Source organism: Oryx dammah, unplaced genomic scaffold, assembly GCF_014754425.2.
Source record: "Oryx dammah isolate SB20612 unplaced genomic scaffold, SCBI_Odam_1.1 HiC_scaffold_7, whole genome shotgun sequence".
Taxonomy (NCBI): domain Eukaryota; kingdom Metazoa; phylum Chordata; class Mammalia; order Artiodactyla; family Bovidae; genus Oryx; species Oryx dammah.
In genome coordinates, this window is record NW_024070191.1 from 1,207,481 (window position 1) to 1,227,324 (window position 19,844).

General features: G+C 51.1%; 1 protein-coding gene across 1 annotated transcript in view; it reads left to right on the forward strand.

Annotated features, from left to right (window-relative positions):
- The window catches only part of DLGAP2 (DLG associated protein 2), a 459,183-nt gene that overhangs the window by 415,544 nt on the left and 23,795 nt on the right, over positions 1–19,844 (forward strand). The window contains exons 11-12 of the mRNA XM_040242864.1: positions 16,270–16,619; positions 17,379–17,420. Of these exons, the coding sequence (XP_040098798.1) occupies positions 16,270–16,619; positions 17,379–17,420 (392 nt within the window). The remainder of the gene's footprint in view (positions 1–16,269; positions 16,620–17,378; positions 17,421–19,844) is intronic.

Here is a 19,844-nt window from a genome sequence, read left to right on the forward strand (position 1 = left end):
TGAATGGTCTAGCAGTTTTCCCTACTTTCTTCAATTTGATTGAGTTTATTGATTATCTGTACTTAATCATTTTACACACACTATCTTCAAAATGCACTAAAAATTATAATGTACTTGCTACTTTCACAATTTCGGGTTTTTCTTCTTTGCTTATTCTTTTCAAGAAACATTTTGACAACTTAAAATGATGTTTTTGGACTCATACCTAGTGGTTTCCTCTTAGGTATTTCTATTTTTATTTTCTGGAGAATTAACCTGTAAGAAAAATCTATCCTTTGAAACATCATTCAGAGGGGAAGAGAAAGGGGCTTCCTGCAACCTGCTCATCTTACCCATCTGTCTCTCCTGCCCAGTTTCCTGGTGGCTGGTTACTATTGCTTTGGACTAGTGGTTGAGGACTAAGGCACTGCTGGTCCAAGGAATACTGGAAAACTGTACATGTGATACTGGTGATGGTTAAGTTTATGTGTCAGCCTGCCTGGGCCTAGGTGTTTAGTCAAGCATTATTCTGGGTGTTGCTGTGAGGGTGTTTTTTGACACGTTAACATTCCCGCATCTGAGTGAAGCAGATTGACCTCTCTAATGTGGGTGAGCTGTGCCCAATCAGTTGAAGGCCTGAAGAGAACAAAAAGCTAACCCTCTGTGAGTAAGAGAGAATTCCTCCAGCCTGACTGTTCTCCCTTTGAACTTGACCTGAGAGACCAGCTTCCCCCAGGTCTTGGGCCCGCCGGCCCTTGGATGGGAACTGACCATCGGCTCTGCTCAGTCTCCAGGTGGCCGACGGGCCCCACGCAGCTCGGATCTCAACAGGCTCCATGGTCACTCAAGCCAGTTCCTCTCATAAACCTCTCTCCCCACGTGTGAACACCTCTTCTGTGTTCCTCTGCACAGACGTGGCTAATTCAGTATCTACAAAGCGTATTTCTTCAGGTTCTACATTTTAAATGGTCATATCATTTACACAGGAACTTTGATCAGCAGCCCTGCACGCTGGCCAGTAGCTTGACCTGAAGGAGACGGACTGGACTCTTCTGTCCTGTGGCTGGGGTTAGGGGCTGGAGTGGTCATTAAGATGGGAGGCATTTTCACAGATGTTGAGAAACCATGCTTGTAAAATGATCAATCAGGTAGATCTAAAAGTACAGAAACACCATTCGCTTCTGCAGGCTGGTGGTTGCTGACCACCACGTGGCAGGTCTGACCTCCCCTGGGGACCGGGGACATCAGAGCAGGACAGAAGACATTGGCGGCTCAGGCGGGTCCCGAAGGCATCCCTGCGGCCAGGTCTGGGTCGGCCAGGGCAGGCAGTGTGCAGGCGCTGCAGGACAGGTGAGTTCAGGTCCAGGAGGAGCACTGAGGGCAAGAGCCGGAGAAGCCGCCATGGAAGCGGGAGCAAGAGGCTGAGGGGCCCTCAGAACTCAGCAGACACGGAGCTGCCGGGCCCAGAGCCCGTCCCGACTGCCGGGTGAAGGGCAGGTCGTTCCAGGGAGAAGGTGCCCACTCCTCACCTGGCAGGTCTGCAGCTGAGGCCCTGCAGGAAGCGTGATGAGGAAACTGGAGACAGACTCCCACAGGAGCCATGGGCTCTGCAGCCGAGGCCCCCAGCCTGGGATCCATGGGCTCCTGGGGGACCCCTAATACGTTCAGGAGGTGAGGGGGGATAAAAAGTGGATCCTTAATTTTTCTAACATCTTTGTTGTTCCGTCGCTGAGTCATGTCCGACTCTTTGTGACCTGATAGACTGCAGCACCCCAGGCCTCCCTGTCCTTCACCAGCTCCTGGAGCTTGCTCAAACTCACGTCCATCGAGTCAGTGATGCCATCCAACCATCTCATTCTCTGTTGGCCCCTTCTCCTCCTGCCTTCAGTCTTTCCCAGCATCAGGGTCTTTTCTAATGAGTTAGTTCTTCACATCAGGTGGCCAAAGTATTAGAGCTTCAGCTTCAGCATCAGTCCTTCCAGTGAATATTCAGGGTTGATTTCCTTTAGGATGGACTGGTTTAAGCTCCTTGCAGTCCAAGGGATTCTCAGGTGTTTTCTCCAACACCACAGTTCAAAAGCATCAATTCTTTGGCGCTCATCCTTCTTTATGGTCCAACTCTCACATCTGTACATGACTACTGGAAAAGCTACAGCTTTGTCTAGACAGACCTTTGTCGGCAAAGTAATGTCTCTGCTTTTTAATATGCTGTCTAGGTGTGTCATAGCTTTTCTTCTAAGAAGCAAGCATCTTTTAATTTCATGGCTGCAGTCACCATCTGCAGTGATTTTGGAGCCCCCAAAAATAAAATATCACAGTTTCCATTGTTTCTCCATCTATATGCCATGAAGTGATGGGACTGGATGCCATGATCTTAGTTTTTTGCATGTTGAGTTTTAAGCCCTTTTTCACTCTCCTCTTTCACCTTCATCAAGAGGCTCTTCAGTTCCTCTTTGCTTTCTGCTATAAGGGTGGTATCATCTGCATATCTGAGATTTTTGATATTTCTCCCCACAATCTTGATTCCAGCTTGTGCTTCATCCAGTCCGGCATGTCACATGTACTCTGTATATAAGTTAAATAAACAGGATGACAACATACAGCCTTAACGTACTCCTTTCCCAATTTTGAACCAATCTGTTGTTCCATGTCTGGTTCTAACTGTTGCTTCTTGACCTGCATGCAGGTCTCTCAGGAGGCACGTAAGGTGATCTGGTCTAACTTTAAAATAAAATGTCCCCCCGCCACAAATGCAGCAACAGGACAGGCTCACTTTAGCAGGGCCTCCAACCCCTGGTGTGTTGGACCCAGTGTATAGCCGCCCTACAATTCATGCCAGGATTTCAAAACACCCTTTATGTTCATGAGGCTTTCAAATCGACAGTCATTATCAGTCCTCTTGCCAGATCTCATTATTAACTGCGTTAATAGACACCCCAGTCACAGAAATTTCCTAACGTTTTGATAACTGCATTTTGATGTAATTTTTTAATCCCCTGCATTTTAGTTTTCAAATTTAAAATGTTCTCTGTCTTGGGAAGGAGGGCATTGCTTGACCGAGCTGCTGATGGGTCATAGCCCAGCGGCAGGCCTCGCAGTAGGATTTCTCTGCTCTCATGAGCAAGGCTTCCCTGGAGACACAGGGCAAGATATTTGCAGTTTTCTGTGTTAGGTTTTCTCATAGACAATTAGTATCAGAAAGTATTTTAGTTTTTACTGTTGACTCTCTTTTCTCCATGACCATGAGAACAGGAACCTCTTGGTGTTGAACACCACATCAGACACTTCTAGAACCGGGGCTGGAGTTTCCCACCCATGACTGTTCGGTTTGCATCAAAGAACACAACACACAACCACGCAATGAAGGATGATATGCTTCCAAGGAGCCCAGGGTCTCAGGGGCGCTTTCTCGGTCCCTTTGCTGCTGGCCGCACAGAACATGCCTTCTGAGGTCGTGTCTGCAAACACCAGAGGCCAGCAGGCTGGGGTCTGCTCACGGTGGGGTCTTTCACAGCGTGCTGACCACATGGGCTCCTGCCACTCGGTGACCAGTCTCACCACACCAGGCTCCAGGGACACCAGCCAGGAGTCACAGACGCTGCTGTCGCTGCTAAGCAAGGCTGCTGCTCACCAGCTGGCCTGTTCTGCCTGAAGCAGTGGTGAACACCCGGGGTTCCCAGGCGTCTCTGATCTTTCTTCGATGTGTTTCCTCACACCCGTCAGGGTCACAGCTACGCTCAGGCACGTTTGGAGTCTCTGATCTTTAGGCGGTGTGTTTCTTCACACCCGTCAGGGTCACAGCTACGCTCAGGCACGTTTGTATTTGCTGCGCTGAATTTGCACTCGCCCAGTCTCCTGATCTGTGTGTACACCTGGGCTGTACAGGACTCGGTAAATATTTGTTGAATGTAAGAATGGTTAACTTGAGAATTTACAGCTTATAAAATATTTAAATCCATTTACATGAACAGTTTGCACTCACTTAATATTTAAAGTTCAGTGTTTAAGCTCCCCTGGGCTAAGCCGTCCTCTTAGACAACTTGCTCATTGGATGTCTTTCTCTGTGTGTGTATGCGAGTCACTCAGTCATGTCCAACTCTTTGCAACCCCCTGACCGCAGCCCACCAGGCTTCTCTGTCAGTGGGATTCTCCAGGCAAGAATACTGGAATGGGTAGCCATTACCTTCTCCAGGGGATCTTCCTGACCCAGGGATCGAACCCAGGTCTCCTGCACTGCAGGCAGATTCTTTACCATCTGAGCCACCAGGGAAGACGGTACCAACTCAGGGTGCCCACTGCTTTTATCAGATTTTGACGTGACACAGGTGGATCACGTGCAGCGTAGCCGTGAAAGAGCCATGTTTGTTTCTTTTCCTTGAATCACCGAAGTCAAGAGGGGTCAACTTAAACTGCCTTCCCCAAACAAACTCTCTGCAAATAGGAGCCCAGAGCTGCTGTAGTGGGAAGGACTGTGGGAAAAACATGCGAATAATATCCCCAAGTCTTATCCTGAGATGTTGGTGAAGTGCAGAGGTTCTCCCAGAATGGCCACAACCCAGGCCTGTTAATTATTCCTCAGATGACATCTGGCCACTTCTGAAAGGAGGTCCTCAGTGGCCCACTAACTGCAGAATCGTTGCGGGTGATCCTTCCAGTTTTGATGTTGACTCCCTGGACAGGTAAGAATTATTCAGGCATATAAAATGACTTTGAGGGAACTGCCTTTCTTTAAGTGCAAGATATCCAAACACTCAAAATACTTTTTTGACTGAGAAAAGTACTCCGCCACCAACTTCCTTGTGCCTTTACAAAGACACCAGAGCTGTTCAAAACTCAGACTTTCAGTTAGCACTAGCTGGTTATCATTTCCTTTCAGTAGGGGTATTAGACTAAAACAGAATTTGGATAGGGCATTTTTACGTTCCCAAATTTGGAGTAAGAGGTTGAATGAGGTTGAGATTACTCTTTCAACCCATTTTCAGGGGCCAAAAGAAGTAAAGTGCTACACATGTGTATAGTGAGCTTGGTTTATGGTTTCAGACTTGGGTTGTGAAATTTGTATTTTTCACTGATCCTTTCAAATGATGGCTAGGTGGCAGTGAACCATAGTCAGGAAACCATAGACTCTAGGGGACATATATTCATATATGTAGAGCATTCCCTAGTAAAACACTTAATTACATTGAATTTACTTCATCCTAACATAGTCATTAAGACACAGAGCCATGCTGTGCTTTTTAAGCACAAATGATGGGGGAGCTTTGAAAGTCCGAGTGGATTTATCATAAAGAACATTTATACCTCTGTTTACCCATTTATAAATGTTCTCTATGATAAATCCACTGGGACTTTGGTTTGATCCCTGAGTTGGAAAGATGCCCTGGAGAAAGAAATGGCAACCCACTCCAGGATTCTTGCCTGGAGAATCCCACGGACAGAGGAGCTCAGCGGGCTACAGTCCTAGAAGTCATAAAGAGTCGGACACGACTGAGACTCTGAGCACAGACAGATGTACATTCATTTATTCCTTTCTGGAAGCCAAGGAGGAAAGAGATAAGGAAGGATGAGGTGACTGTGTCTGATGTCGCCATGAGTGTGAGTAAGAAGGAAGGCTTCGCCAGCTGAGGAGCGTGGCTGTTTCTGGGATGGCAGGTGAAGGTCCTCTGAATTCCTGTGTGGCAAATGCAGGGCAAGGCTGGGTACCCATTCATTAAAGTGTCTGTGTGTGCTTTGATCTCTCTCTCTAATAGGAAGTCGGTGTTTATTGGTTTCTAGCGGGCCATTCCTTCACTGCCATTTTGATCAGTCACACGATCAACGGAATCCAGTCCACAAATATTTGTTTTGTGCCTGATGTCTATAAAATACTAAGAGAGATACTTCATGAAAGGAAAGGAAACAGAATTGAAGTAGGTTTAGAAGCTCTGGGCATATCTGCAAATAGGTAATCACCATGATCACGTTTTCTCAGCTGATACGTAGTAGTTAGCATTTAGTCCCTTCTGTTAATTAACATTGAGTTATTACAAAATGGTCTGTGATTCATGAAATGGTCAGAGTTCTCTCCTCTTCCGACCATCTGCAGCAGGAACTGAGATCCCAGGTCTCAGCCATGAAGCAGAGGAGTCTCCTTCCGCCCACTCGCCCTTTCCTTCAGACTGGGGCTTAGTGGTCTATGCAAGGGAAATTTCTAAAAGGCCTGTGCTATGTGGCGAATGGTGCCGAAAAGAAATGAGTAACTTTGGCATTGGGGGCTCTTTACAAGGCACATGCTGTGTGCTTTTCAAAGGATGCCCAGAGTCTGTATCTGCACCCATTAGATGCAAGCCCTGTCCACTGTCCTACAGATGAGGCCACTGCGGCAAGCCCGCCCACACTTGTCCACACCTAAATGCCGCGCCAGACTTCAGCTCAGAGAGCCCCGGCCTGGCACCCCAAGGCCCCGCCTATGGGCCAAGATCAGGGAGTTCCTTTCCTAAAGCCCCATTTGAATGATTCTTTCTCTTCAAAATTAAGTTGGCTTTTTTTTCTAGTCATACATTATCACCATGCAGGTGTGACCTTTAGAGATGCTTGTGTTTCTCTCTTTCTCTCTTTCGAAAGAATAACCATGAACCTGGTACTAACTAATATTAAACTAGACCCCAGGTTCAGGCAGAAAAGTCAATTGGATTTTATACATACCGTGGTGCTTTTCACAAACCTGTTCTGAGGTGGCACTTGGAGCCCATCACAGGGAGCACCCGTGTGTTGTAATGATGTATTTGGCTCTGTGTCTCCTCCCTGAGAATGGGAGAACAGGGAGGCAGGGATTTCCTCACTGCTGGGTCCCCAAAGCCTGGGGTGTGCTAAGCATTATAGAAATACTTGCTGAGTTTTTAATGAAAACAGTGAACAAATGGATTAATCAGTAAAGGACGTTTTCTCTCTGAGCTGTGCTCAGGTGGGAACACTGTTCCCAGGGTAGGTGGGTTTGCTCTGTGATTGATATTCTGAACTTAAAGCAGGAGAATAAAAATGTTCACTGAACACTGACAGCACTGTGCTGTCATCCAGGGAGGCGTGGATCAGCAGCCTGGCTCTTTTGTGAGGACTCACTTCGAACTTCTGTGTGCCTTATGGCAGACTGCGTCATCTGTTTTCCAGCTGCGGGTGTCAGGTCAGGTTTTATGTTTCCTAAAGAACATTGTGGGAGGTGGAGCCCAGGAAAGGGAGTCAGCCGGCAGGCCGACACGTCACCTGCAGTCTCTGAAAAGACAGTAAATGGTCACGGTGTCCATGTCTCCCAACTTTCTTATAGAGCGTTCCGGGAGAAGTCCCTGGTGGCTCAGTGGTAAAGAATCCGCCTGCCAATGCAGCAGACTTGGGTTCCATCCCTGGGTCAGAAAGATCCCCTGGAGGAGGGCATGGCAACCCACTCCAGTATTCTTGCCTGGAGAATCCCATGGAAAGAGGAGCCTGGGAGGCTACAGTCTATGGGGTCACAAAGAGTCGAACACGACTGAGCGACAGAACAACAAAAGGCAAAATTTACGATTTATTCATTAGATGCTGAGCATCAGTAGCTGTAAATAGCTCAAGTTACGTGTTATTTTTACCCTTGCAATTGGTACCAGCGTTATCGCTTTATTAATTTTTCATTGGAAGGTTTTTCCCTTTTCCTTGAGTCGAAAGACAGTAGTAAGTCCAATACTTTAACTCACAGGGGTCCACAGCCACACCTGCCTTGTTTGCCACAAGGAGTGAAGTCAGTAATTTCATCATGAAACAAAGCACCACCCCAGAATGACTCCCCCACACATCGTGGTGGTAAAAATACTGTTCTGGCACAACTCTAATGCAGGCTTCATTCCTGATTACACGTCCCCTGTGAAACGAGGTGCAGCCCGTATGTCGGCTCTGAGGACAGAGGACCGTGCCGTCCGCTGCTCCATCTGCAGATCCTCCAGAAACAGACTGACCCGAGTCCCCCACGCTGTGTCCCTGTGGTGGGTCTGTCAGCTTTTCCACTGAAAAAAACCATTGTTTTCCGTGATTCAGTGTTTTCAGCTAAGTTGAGGCCTCCTGTCCTCTCTCACAGACTCGGGACATAGCTGTTTCCCACTGGACAGCTGATGGGGCCCTCTGCACCCCGTACGTTTCAACATTCTGTCTTGTGTGTCCCCGCAACCTCAGGACTTGACTAAATCAATCCCGATGTTTTGTCATGCTGTTCACAGCCTGACCCCTTGAACACTCAGAATTCTGTGCTTAGAAACTTATCTGACTCTCTACACCTTTACAAGTTGCTTCATTCTTAGCTTTTCCTTGGAAAATCCAAGTTCTTCTTGTGCAAAGTGGGTTTTAAATATTTTAAATGAAAACTAGAAGTGTCTCAAACCATGAAACAGCTGTCATCACTTCATTTTACTGTCTGCAAGATGTTAGATGCTGGCTAGACTGTAATTTCTTGCTAATTAACACGTGGGAGGTGGATGTCTTTGCTTGCGGCCCATCAGAACTTGTGCGGCCCACACAAGTTTCTGTAACTTCGGGGAAACCACTGTGCTCACGCCAGGGGGACGAGATTTCTGCATCCTGAGCAACTTGCACTTATGTTTTAAGATTGACATTAATTAAAGTGTCAAAGTAGCTTTAATCTTTTATGTTGAATCGTTGCCTTTGGTTTGGGTTCTCCAATATCCAGACTCTCATTTAGACATTCATGGGCTTGATTACTGTAATTCCTTTTATGCTGTTATCTTTGAAGTTCTAATTAAGAGAGTGCAATGAATTTAAGAGTGACTGTCACGTTCAAATAGAATGGTGAAGCCTGCCTTTCGAAGTATATTTCATCTTGATTACATATTTGTGCTTTATACGATAGAATGCTAATTTTTAAATTTCCTTTTTGGCTTGCAAATGGCTTGTAAGGACAAAAATCAAAAACAGTGTCCAGAATTCCAGGTGTGGAGGGATAATAAGGCATCCATTGAAGTAACGATGTGTTCGCATTTGAGATGACTTGAGGTCGTGCGGAAGTATAGACTGCGGTAGTTGATTTCATCCCATTCAAGTTAGTTTACCTCAAATAGCGTGTGTTTCTCCAGATTCCCCTTCAGTACATTTGCTAGCCCAACACTGTGAAGACCTACAGGAAAATCTTTACAATGGGTTCCTCTGCTTTGTGTCATCCGTTGAGCAGAGAGGTGGGCTTGTACTGACTGAACTTCGCCTGGAGGAAACGCTCAAGACCAGCATGGTCCTGGAAGATTATGGCCTGCGGCCGCCATCACTCACCATCCCCGTTGGCTGCGCGTGACTGTTGAGGCGCTCAAGTGCAGCTCAAATGTGGGGGAACTGATGCTTAACTGTAGTTCAGGTGTTTAGATATTTTAGAAGTTTGTTGTTGTCATCTAGTCGCTGAGTCATATCTGATTCTTTGTGACCCCCTGGACTGTAGCCCGCCAGGCTCCTCTGTCCGTGGCAAGAATACTGGAGTGGGTTGCCATTTGTCCATGGCAAGAATACTCTTGTCCAGGCAAGAATGCTGGAGTGGGCTGCCATTTCCTTCTCCAGGGAATCTTCCCACCCAGGGATCAAACCCAGGTCTCCTGCACTGTAGGCGGATTCTTTACCGCTGAGCCACCTGGGAAGCCTTTAAAAGTTCAGGTCATTTAAACTTGACTCCTGGATGAGCTATTGGACAAAGCCATCTGGAAGGTGGTCCTTCTCACAGAACCAGAACAAATCCATGAGGTCTTAGGCACAGTCATCGTCCAGGTGGAGAAGTCCACCCTCCTGTCGCTCAACCGGCAGGCCCGTGGCTGCAGCCTCTTCCCACCTGCCGGCTCAGCATCCTTCTGACCCGGGGCTGCGAGTCATTTCTTCAGAAAGAGTCCAAATGAGATGAACTCAAGCCCGCGCATGCCTGGGAAAGCCTGATTTTCACGTGCCTCATCACTCAGCTCTAACAGAAAAGAACTAACAAAGTTTCCTTTAAGCATCAACACTTTCAGTTCAATGCCATTTTCATAGAGATCTCCCTACCACGGCTGCTTCCATCTCGAGCAGTGTAATGAGCCTTCCCTTGTGTCTGGAGCCTTGAATCGGCCTCGAGAGGCTCAATGGAGAAGGCTTCTCCCCATGCTGCTTCCTCTCGCTGACACATCTCACCAACACATCCGATTCCTGAGACGTAGGCGAGGATCCAGACCAACTCAGGAAATGCAATAAAGCAAAGTGCATTTAATCTCCCCCTAAAACCACAAAATAGCCTGAAGATCTCCAGGGATTTCATAGTGTTAGGCACTTGGTTAAAAAAAATCAATGTCAGGTTTTAAAACCAAAGGGATGTTCCTGCCTGGACTCAATTTAAAAAGAGAGAGAAAGAAAGGGAGCTAGGAGTTACCTGGCGGTCCAGCGGCTAACACTCTGCCATTCCAATTCAGGGAATACGTGTTTGATCCCCCATTGGGGAGCTGGATCCCACATGCTGCCCAGCACAGCCAAAGATAAGGCAGAGAGAGAAAGTAGTCAGGCATTCAGGATACCTAAAGAAAGTTATCGTTTCATTTTTTACTTCAAAATTTGTGTTTGATCACTTTAAATAAATTTTGAGATTGTTTAGAAATCTGTTGATTCATCTGCTCTTTGAAGCTGTACATACTTCACTAGAATTACATTGCTAAGTTAAAATTAAAATTTTCATTCGTATATGATGTTTGTCTGACCTACATGTAGAAAATGATAGACAATACAGCCTGTACCTAATAATTAGCTCAATCATTATTACCCAAACTGTTCAACTGAGTAATTGAATATTTTTCTTGAATGTGTAAAAGGATATCTATAATTACTTATTTTAATCAGTGGCAGCAAATTAACATGATCAAATGCACATTTTTAATTCTTTCTTCTTCATGGTCTTCTTTTTTTATGTTTGGCTGCACCTTGCAGCTTGCCCGATTTTAAACCCTGACCAGGGATTGAACCCTTGCCCTCGGCAGGGAAAGCACAGAGTCCTAACCACTGGATCACCAGGGAGTTCCCTTTAATTCTTTCTTCACTGTATTTCCCAGCTTCTAATTCTAATTCTAAGAACTCATTTAAGAATAAACAATTCAAAAAAGAAAGAATACACAATTCTGCTCTACAGGTTGTAAGTACCAGCATGTATCTGTCAGGAGAGTGGACTCATGAATGAATATAGTGATATACCCATATTTTTTAAAAACTCTTTCAACGTTATTTTATTTATCTAAAATGTTTTGTGTACATAAATAAATTAAGCTTTATTTGCCCCAAACCGACAGCGGATAGTTAGGTTTTAAATTATCAAATTCAAAAGCATTCCGGTGCCCAAGAATGTAAGAGCGGGGCGGCATCCGCCGTGAGCGGCCCTGCCCAAGGTCACGGGGGGCCTGCCGTGCGCGTGCGCCCGACGGGGAGGCACCGGGCCGTCGAGAACCTGTCTTAAATGCCTGTCTCACAGTGTAAACTGCAAATCCCGTTTGGCTTCTGTACTGATGTGTGGGCATGGAGCTGGTGTGTGCATGTCTGGAACTTTTATGTGTATTTTTCCATGCGTTTCTTTAGCTTGTGTTAAGTTATTCACAAAGCATTAGGTAGCAGCTGTTTATTTCCATGAAGTGTATGTGTTAGACTCTCACTGGGGCTGTTACAAGGGGATCAAGGGACAAGTGACAGGTATTTCCAGGGGCTCCAAACCGTCCCAGCGAAAGCATACTTCCCTCAGCCAGGAAGGCGGTGGTGGACCCACAGGCAGAAATCTCACTGGTGCAGCCGGGACTCTCCTTGGCCGCTGGATGCTAAACGCCACTGCAGATGTCTTCAGGGGAGCCCCGTGTCCTGGGGGCACATCACATCCACTCTGGCCCTAAGAGCAGCCTCAGGGCACCCTGCCCCCAACACAGTGTGGAAACAGCATGAACGCTTCCTTTCACTGTGCTGCCCCTCCCAGCTTGAGTATAGACTTCTCTGCTACGCTGGAGACAGACTTGTTCACTCACTAAGTCCTGTCTGACTCTTTGTGACCCCTGGTCCGCAGCACTCCAGGCTTCCCTGTCCTTCACTATCTCCCGGAGCTTCTCAAACTCATCTCCACTGAGTTGGTGATGCCATCCAACCGTCTCATTCTCTGCCATCCCCTTCTCCTCCTGCCCCCAATCTTTCCCAGCATCAGGGTCTTTTCTAATGAGTCAACTCTTCACATCATGGGGCCAAAGTAGGGGAGCTTCAGCTTCAGCACCAGTCCTGCCAGGGAGCCCCCTTTTAATTAACTTGTTAGGAAAGTGTGTTGTGCCACTACATTTTTACAAAGAAATCAGTGTATAAATTCACATTATCACCCTGCGGCAAACACATTCCAAGTTGAGAAGATGCAATGGTGGATTTTCCTGTGACCGTGGACGTAAATTGTGGACATAAATAAGACGACCAGACAGGAAGGCAGTTCGGTTGCTTTGTTGAATTTTCAGTCAAGCTGTACTGGGTCCATTTAGTCAGAGTCATCCTTTTCAGCGGGTGAAGGGAGTCCCTTGAGGCTGAGCGTGACGCGGAGGCGAGCTGTGCTGGACGCGGGCTCTGTCGTGGAGGGCCTCAGCCCGGCTTCCCGGGAAGGCGTCCCATCGTGTTTGTCGTGTGACGGTGTGGCAGTCCTCGTGCACGTGTCCTCACTCCTGGGGAGGTGAGCGTGGCCAGAAAGCCCACCCGTCTGCCGTTCTGTGCTCACCTCCACACTGAACATAAACACAACTGCGATGGCGAGGCGGCGCTTTGTAATCTGTGCTCCCGGCTCTCTCCTCACCCGCACTGTCACCCCTAGCTGCCGGGAGGCAGGTGGCGTTTCTTCAGAATCGGTATTTCTGCTAAAGAGAAGCAACTAGGAGCACACCCCTGCTGTAGGATGAGGTCTGGGGCGCTCAGCCACAGCCACGGCGCAGAGCCGGGGGGAGGGGACCACCTGCTCTCGGCGGGGTCTGCAGACACGGTGGCAAAGGATAAGGACCCTCCTTCTAAAATGAGCTGTGCTCCCTGCATTCCCATGAAGACCACCAGCTCCCAGCGTTTCAAGTAAAAAGCTGCCAGTAAGCTTTCTTCCCACTTTTCCCCATCAATCAACATGTAGATACTGCGCTTGATTCCCTTGTCATAGCGAGGTTATGAGCGGTGGAGAAAAGCTCACTGAGAAACAAAATGTGATATGGGAGAGGTGTGGGGGAAAGGTGAACGCACTTTGGACAGCCAGCGGTGTCCTGGGTCAGGAAGGCAGGCCTCAGCCTGACCCCATGCAGGGAAAGACGGGCCGTTACAGAGAGGCCCGGCCACCCACGTCCCTTCACGTCTCAGGGGAGCAGGTGGGCCCCGCCCGAAGCATGAGGTGGTGGCCTCACATGGGTTTATTTCTGAGCTGGTCATCTGCATGGTGAGGCCTTTCTGAGCCCAGACAACGTCCAGCAGCACCCCGGCCTCTCCCCTTCCCTGTGTAACCACCAGGAGTGTCCCCAGACATCGCCAAGGTCCCCTGGGAGAGAGGGGCGCAGGTTCTCCGGGCTGAGCAGCACTGGCTGACGCTACGGAGGGTCTGAGATTCCCCAGACAGGGAAAGGGGGCAGGTACCTGTCCGGGGCCCCAAGGGTCCCCAAGAGAGTACAGCCAGCGAGCCTTCCCCAGGCAAGCAGCAGTCTGGGGGCAGACTGCTGTCCCCTGCACCTGCTCTCCTCAGCTGGTCCATGAGACACGGGACACCCCTGGTTCCTGAAACTCCAGCCCCTTTCCTGCTGCTGAGTCAGCAAGCCAGGACCCGGCTGAAGGGAGGTGGCACTCCTGTCCCCAGGGCCAGCAGAGCATTCGCAACCCCTCCTGCGTCTCAGGGCCTAACTCTCCCCAAAGGGTCCTGACGATGTCCAGCCTCAGCTGGCGGTACCCAGACCCTCGATCATTCCAGATCCCAGGGTGTCTTCTCCACCTGCCAGCAATTGCAGTGAAGCCTGAGCTGCTCTCTTATCTTCCTGAGAAGCCCAGATACATTCATAGTTTTTTTTTTCTCCGTGGCCAGAAACAACCTTCTTGAAGAAGGTGGGTTTGCTGTGCTTTTTGCATTTTCCTTCTTCTGAAACAGTCTCTCTGTTCTGCAGTCACTAGCCTCGGGAGGGGCTTCCTAGATGGGTCAGCAGTAAAGAACCCACCTGCCAAGCAGGAGACACGGGTTCAGTCCGTGGGTCAGGGAGAGCCCCTGGAGGAGGGCATGGCAGCCCACTCCAGTCTTCCTGCCTGGAGAATCCCATGGACAGAGGGGCCCAGCCTGACTCCTAAGACCTTGTGTCCTCGGTGACTGTGGCCCCACGGTGATGATGCTGGGGTTTCAGCAAGCTCACTAAGTCCTGGATTTGCTCCAAGGGGGCTTGCAGGGCACGACTGTAGGTGTGTGTGGGGGGGTTGTGGGGCTGTGGTGAACCGTCTAGGGGTCCCTGAAGCTTTGTAAACTCCAGGGAACAGGACTAACTGCGGGGCCTGGGCAAGAGTTACCACAGGGCTGGAGGGGACGCATCACAGTTGACTGTAACCAGATGGACGGGGGTCTTCTTAAACTGAAGGATTTTAGCCACTTGAGCACCACGGGTGGACAGGCCTGGTGAGGAGAGTGAATGTGCCTGTAAGAAGCAGCTTCAGGCAGAAGGGCCCTGCCACGTGAGGGGAGGGGCCACCCCGCCCTCGGTGGAGAAGGCCCCTCCCCTCCTGCTGCTGGTGACACACCCTCTGGGCAGAAGGCTTCACACTCACTTCAAGTCAGCTAGTCGTCAGTGCTGGAGGTCGGAGCTTCGGAACGCTTTCTCAAACATCAGAATCTCCCAGAATAAAAACCTGGAATAAAGTCAGTTTTCAACAATTTTCCTTTTGGGGCTGATGAGCATTAGGGGGCAAGTCTTTAAAAAGACTTATTTTAGAGGTTTCTCTGTTGTAGACAATGTTCAGAGTCCATTTTTATAACAGCCTTCTTCCTATCTCTGTTTTCTACCCATATGTGCCTCTTTCCCATTCACCCTTTTAAAAATGTGTGCATTTTCTTAATTTTCATGTGCAGTTTTTATGCCTTTAAACTCAGATCCTCCTGACGTGATAAACTCACTCTGCTTTATTTGTTGATGTCCATCTGGGTGACACTTGATGCTTAATTTCTTGGGAGAATCCACTCACACAGATTTAAAACTCACTGGTGGGGCAGTTGCGGCCTGGGAGTGCTGGTTGGAGTCCCTGCAGGTAGGAAAGGAGTTGGCGCATCTCCACGGGGTGCAGCACGCTGACTCCTGGCCTGGCTCTGCGGGCCCTGAAAGTAGAGCCGCCCCGTCTGCCCCCCGGGCCACCTGCCGGCCTGTCTGGTCCCCGAGCCAACTCGCTCACCTGCTGCCAGTGTGGGTGCCAGGTTTGCTGATGATGAGGGCCCCCCGGGGGTTCCAGCCAGTTCTTCCTTCCAGGGAAAGCAGCACAGCCGACCTCAGGGGGAAGTCCACTCCCATCAGAGCAGCTGTGAGGTTTTCCTGATGTGAGAATCAGGACCACCCGGGGCCCAGCACATACGGCTGCTGAGTCTGAACACCTTCTAAGGGGCATTCAGTACGGTTTCAGTTCCAGCTGTGCTTATTCCCTTCAGTGGATTTCCAGCCCGTGGCCTGTGTGGAGCTGCGATGTGGGCACAGGACGCAGAGGTGAACTGGGTGGACGTGGAGACCCGGCTCCCTTCTCAGCCGGCCCCACGGTTTATACCCAGCGAGCCTGTGCTCACAGGGAGCAGACAGCCTTCTGTCCTTGTGTGTCTTCTCCGTGATGAAAATAATACCTGTTCACCAGAAGCATTTGTGGAGCACACAGAGAGCCTTCCGCCACACCGTCGCTGATGAGTGTGCTTCTAACCTCTCTTCGTTCCCAGGTTTTCTATGCAAACACAGTCCGTCTTAGTCTGGAGAGAACCACGCAGGCCCTGCAGTTCTAGCTCCGCATATAGGATGAGCCCCTCTCCCGGTGCCTGACCTGTGTGAGGACGGGGGGCTGCCCTCTGTCCTGCTGAGTCAGAAGTCACCTATTCTGCCTGATTTGGGGGTGTTTTCATAATTTTTCACTATTAAACACACCTCTGCATAGACTGTCTCTGAGCATAAAGCTTCCCCCACACTCTGTGTCCTCTCTTAGGCTGGACGCCAGGGGAGCTGTGCCTGACGGCTGGCGGGTGCTGGGTGGGAGAGCAGGCTCGGCGGGCAGGAGCCCCGCTGACCGGCTGTGTCCCCCTCGCAGGCATCTCCTATGCCAGCTACAAGAAGACGCCGCCCCCCGTGCCCCCTCGCACCACCTCCAAGCCCCTGATCTCGGTGACAGCGCAAAGCAGCACCGAGTCCACGCAGGACGCCTACCAGGACAGCCGCGCCCAGAGGATGGCCGCCTGGCCCCCGGACGGCCGCGGCCTCTACAATTCCACGGACAGTCTGGACAGCAACAAGGCCATGAGCTTGGCCCTGGAGACGGCTGCGGCCCAGCGCCACGCCTCCGAGGGCCAGGGAGGCGCCACACGGACCGGCGACAAGGCCATCCTGGCATCCAAGGCCGAGGAATTCCTCAAGAGCCAGCGCTCTTCCATTGGGGTCCAGGTACCTACCCCCCCCAGTGGCATGGACCCGGTCCCCGTGGGGACCCTGCAGGCACCCAGAGTCTCTGAGCCCCAGCTTTCGGGAGAAGCCAGTGGCAGGTCCAGTGGGCAGAGGACCCCCAGGCATTTCCAGGGGCAGCCAGCAGCATGGAGAGTGTGGAGATAGGTTACTTTGATGCATAAGAAGGAGGTTTGGGGTTGAAACCCGATCTTTCTAAAGCTTTTTAGTCTTTTCGGCTTTGGGACCAAAGGTGAAGGACTGGGAGGCTCTTTGCAGGAAACAGGGGCACATCTGCTCAGAGGCCCCAAAAGTCCCCGTGCCAACCTCTGGGTGCCCGCGGATTATTCTTCTCATTGTGTTCTGATCAGCAAGAGCCAAAACCGCTGCCCCTGCGCCGACACCCACCACTGAGTCCACTCGAGTTCCAGGAGGGGAGGGACACAGCACCACCCAGCTCCCACTCAGGAGTGGAGCCCAGGACTGGCCTCTTGGGGATCGCGTATCTGGTGACCCCTAGCCCAGGCAGGGTCAGCAGCCAGGCAGGATCTCGGCAAGCCCGGACACCTCCATCAGCCCAAGTCCTGTGGGGTGTTTTAAAAACCCTAGGCCTCCGTTACTCCAGGGAGAAGGGCCCACACAGGCGTGAGGGGGAGCCACGTCTTGGGCGTCGTGGGGCCAGGGGCGGCAGGCTGGCGAGCTGCCCGCTTGTCGGGTCCCCTGAACCTGGTCTCCACACTGTGGCTTCATTGTTTTGTTTAGGATTCTGAATTCCCAGAGCATCAGCCATACCCAAGGTCAGATGTAAGTACTGAAATACGCCCCCGAGCCAAGTACGCATGAATTTTATTTCCTCCCTTTCCGGGTTATTCATCCGCCGCTCTCGTCGCCTCTCTGTCGTCACCTATATGCCAGGCGCTATGCTAGGCGCTCCCGTTATCGCGGGGACTCTTGCATCCCCGGAGACGCGGTCAGCCCCCTCCTGAGGACACAGCTGGGGCTCTGAGCGCCAGTGACCCCCGCAGCCACAGCTGGCTGGGCCAAGGTGCTGGCCCGGGTGCCTGCTGCTCTCAGGGTCTCAGCCTTTACAGTCACGTCTGCCGAGGAGACCTGTGAGGCCCTCAGGCTAAGAAGGTCACCTCCCTGGGCGCCTGTGACCCTGGTTTCCCACCTGCCGCCTTCCACAGGCTTCCTGTGGGCTGCCCGCTGAGCCACAAACAGGGCTGGAGGGTCAGCTTCCCACTTCTCTGAAAACAGTGGGAACATTCCAGACAATCAGATGCTTTCAGATTGTCCCAGAAGCCCACAGACCTGCCTTATGCCCCTCCCGCCTCTACATCACCCCCAGGAGCTGCTGACACCCCATTCTGCTTCCAGCCGCGGAGCTTCGCCCCAGAGGGGCCCGGGTGGCCCCACAGCCCCCCTCCCACAAGCCCCTGCAGACCCTCAGCTGCGTGTCTCGGGCAGCCGGGCGCACCTGCCCCTCTCGGTACCCAGCGCCTAGCACAGTGCCTGGCACATAGCAAGCTCTCAGTCAGTGTCGGTGGGCGAGCGTGGGCAAGTGTGGGTGAGCGTGTGAGTGCAGGGGCTCCCTGTCCTCCCGGCAGCCAAACAGTCACAAGATGGTTGAGTGTGTCAGCTCAGGTGGCTCAGCGGGGTGAGCTGGAAGCCAAAGAAAACGTTACCTGAGGAACTCGAGCGACAGAGGAGGGGGTGCACCAGCCGGGAGCAGGGGGAGGTTGAGCTGATGGAAGGACCACTGCACACACCTGGAGAGCTCCCGGGAAGTGCTGGAGGGCATCAAGGGCTCAGGACCCAGAGCAGAGCGGTGTGGAGAGCGCGGCCGGGGGCTGGCTTGGGGACCCGCATGGATGCACTGAATCCACGCCCAGACCCCCGGGCTCCCCCACGCTGTCCTCACAGGAGCCCCACCTGCCCATGGGGGCCACGTCCAGTCCGGAATGGGGAACCCGAGGCTGCGGGCCAGTGACAGGAGGGGGTCCCCAGCGCAGAGAGAGGGATGACTTGAGGGGCATGCCTTGCCCCCCACGAGCCTGCTCTGGTTCACCCACAACCCCACGTGGAGGACAGCTAACCCCACGTGGAGGACAGCTGACCCCACCAGTCACCCTGTCCTCAGCCTGCAGGGAAGGCGGTGGGCATCCCAGTGTCCGTCTGGAACTGCAGGGACAGTTCCCGCTGGGTCACCACCCAACCTCCCGGGACACAGCGTCCGGGACACCTTTCATTTTACAAATACTGTTCTTCCCGCTGAGCAATGGCCCATCCTGCCTGCACCTTCCCTGGAGCCCAGGCCAGGGACAGGGGCTGATGTGTGGGGTCCTCAGCTGAGCCCATGACGTCCTGCCCCAGACCCTGCAGGTTGGGCTGCACTCAGGCCTCCTGGTGACCTGCCCCCTCACCTGGACGCCACATCTGGCCCTCCCTCATTTCCTCACAGTGATGGTGACAACGAATGATTTTCTTTGTGTTCATTTTGTTTTTATCTGTGATTTGTCTGTTGTGGCAGGGTTTCTACCTTTGTTTTGTGTGTGTGTTCCCAGATCCTGTCACGTGGTCTGATGTCCAGGGATCCTTCCATCCTGTCTGCCTCAGTCATCCCATCTCTAAAATGGGAGTGATGCCCACTGTGTGATGTCATAGGTGGTCACTGGGTTTAAACGTCCTCCCCGAGGCTACACCCAGGAGTCCTGGGCAGGTTACATTCCCCTGAGCTCCCCACCTTCCTGCCTGATTCTTCTGGGGCTTCCAGCATCTCACAGAGCAGGGGAGGCAGTTCACCTCTAACTATTGGACTCACAGTAGGTCACCAAGAAAAATGTGGGGACTCCATGTGGGAGCAACTCACCCTCTTTGCTGTGTGGGCTTTGAAGGCAGAGTCTAAGATGAGCTTCTTTAGAGCAAAAACTCGAGATCAAAGCTCAGCCAACATTCTGCTAACAGCCTCCTGCTTTCTGGTCCCTCCAGCTGTGGATGATCAGCCATGACTTTCTGAAAATCTGGGCCACACACACGTGCATGCACATGTCACACATGTGCTGCACACATGCACACTCTCACATGTGCATCCTCATGTATACACACGAGCATGCACACACATGTACATCCACAGGTATTGCTCACATGTACATGTGTGTGCTCACACATACACATCATGTGCACACATGAGCATGCACACAGATGTATATGCTTACATGTACATACTGC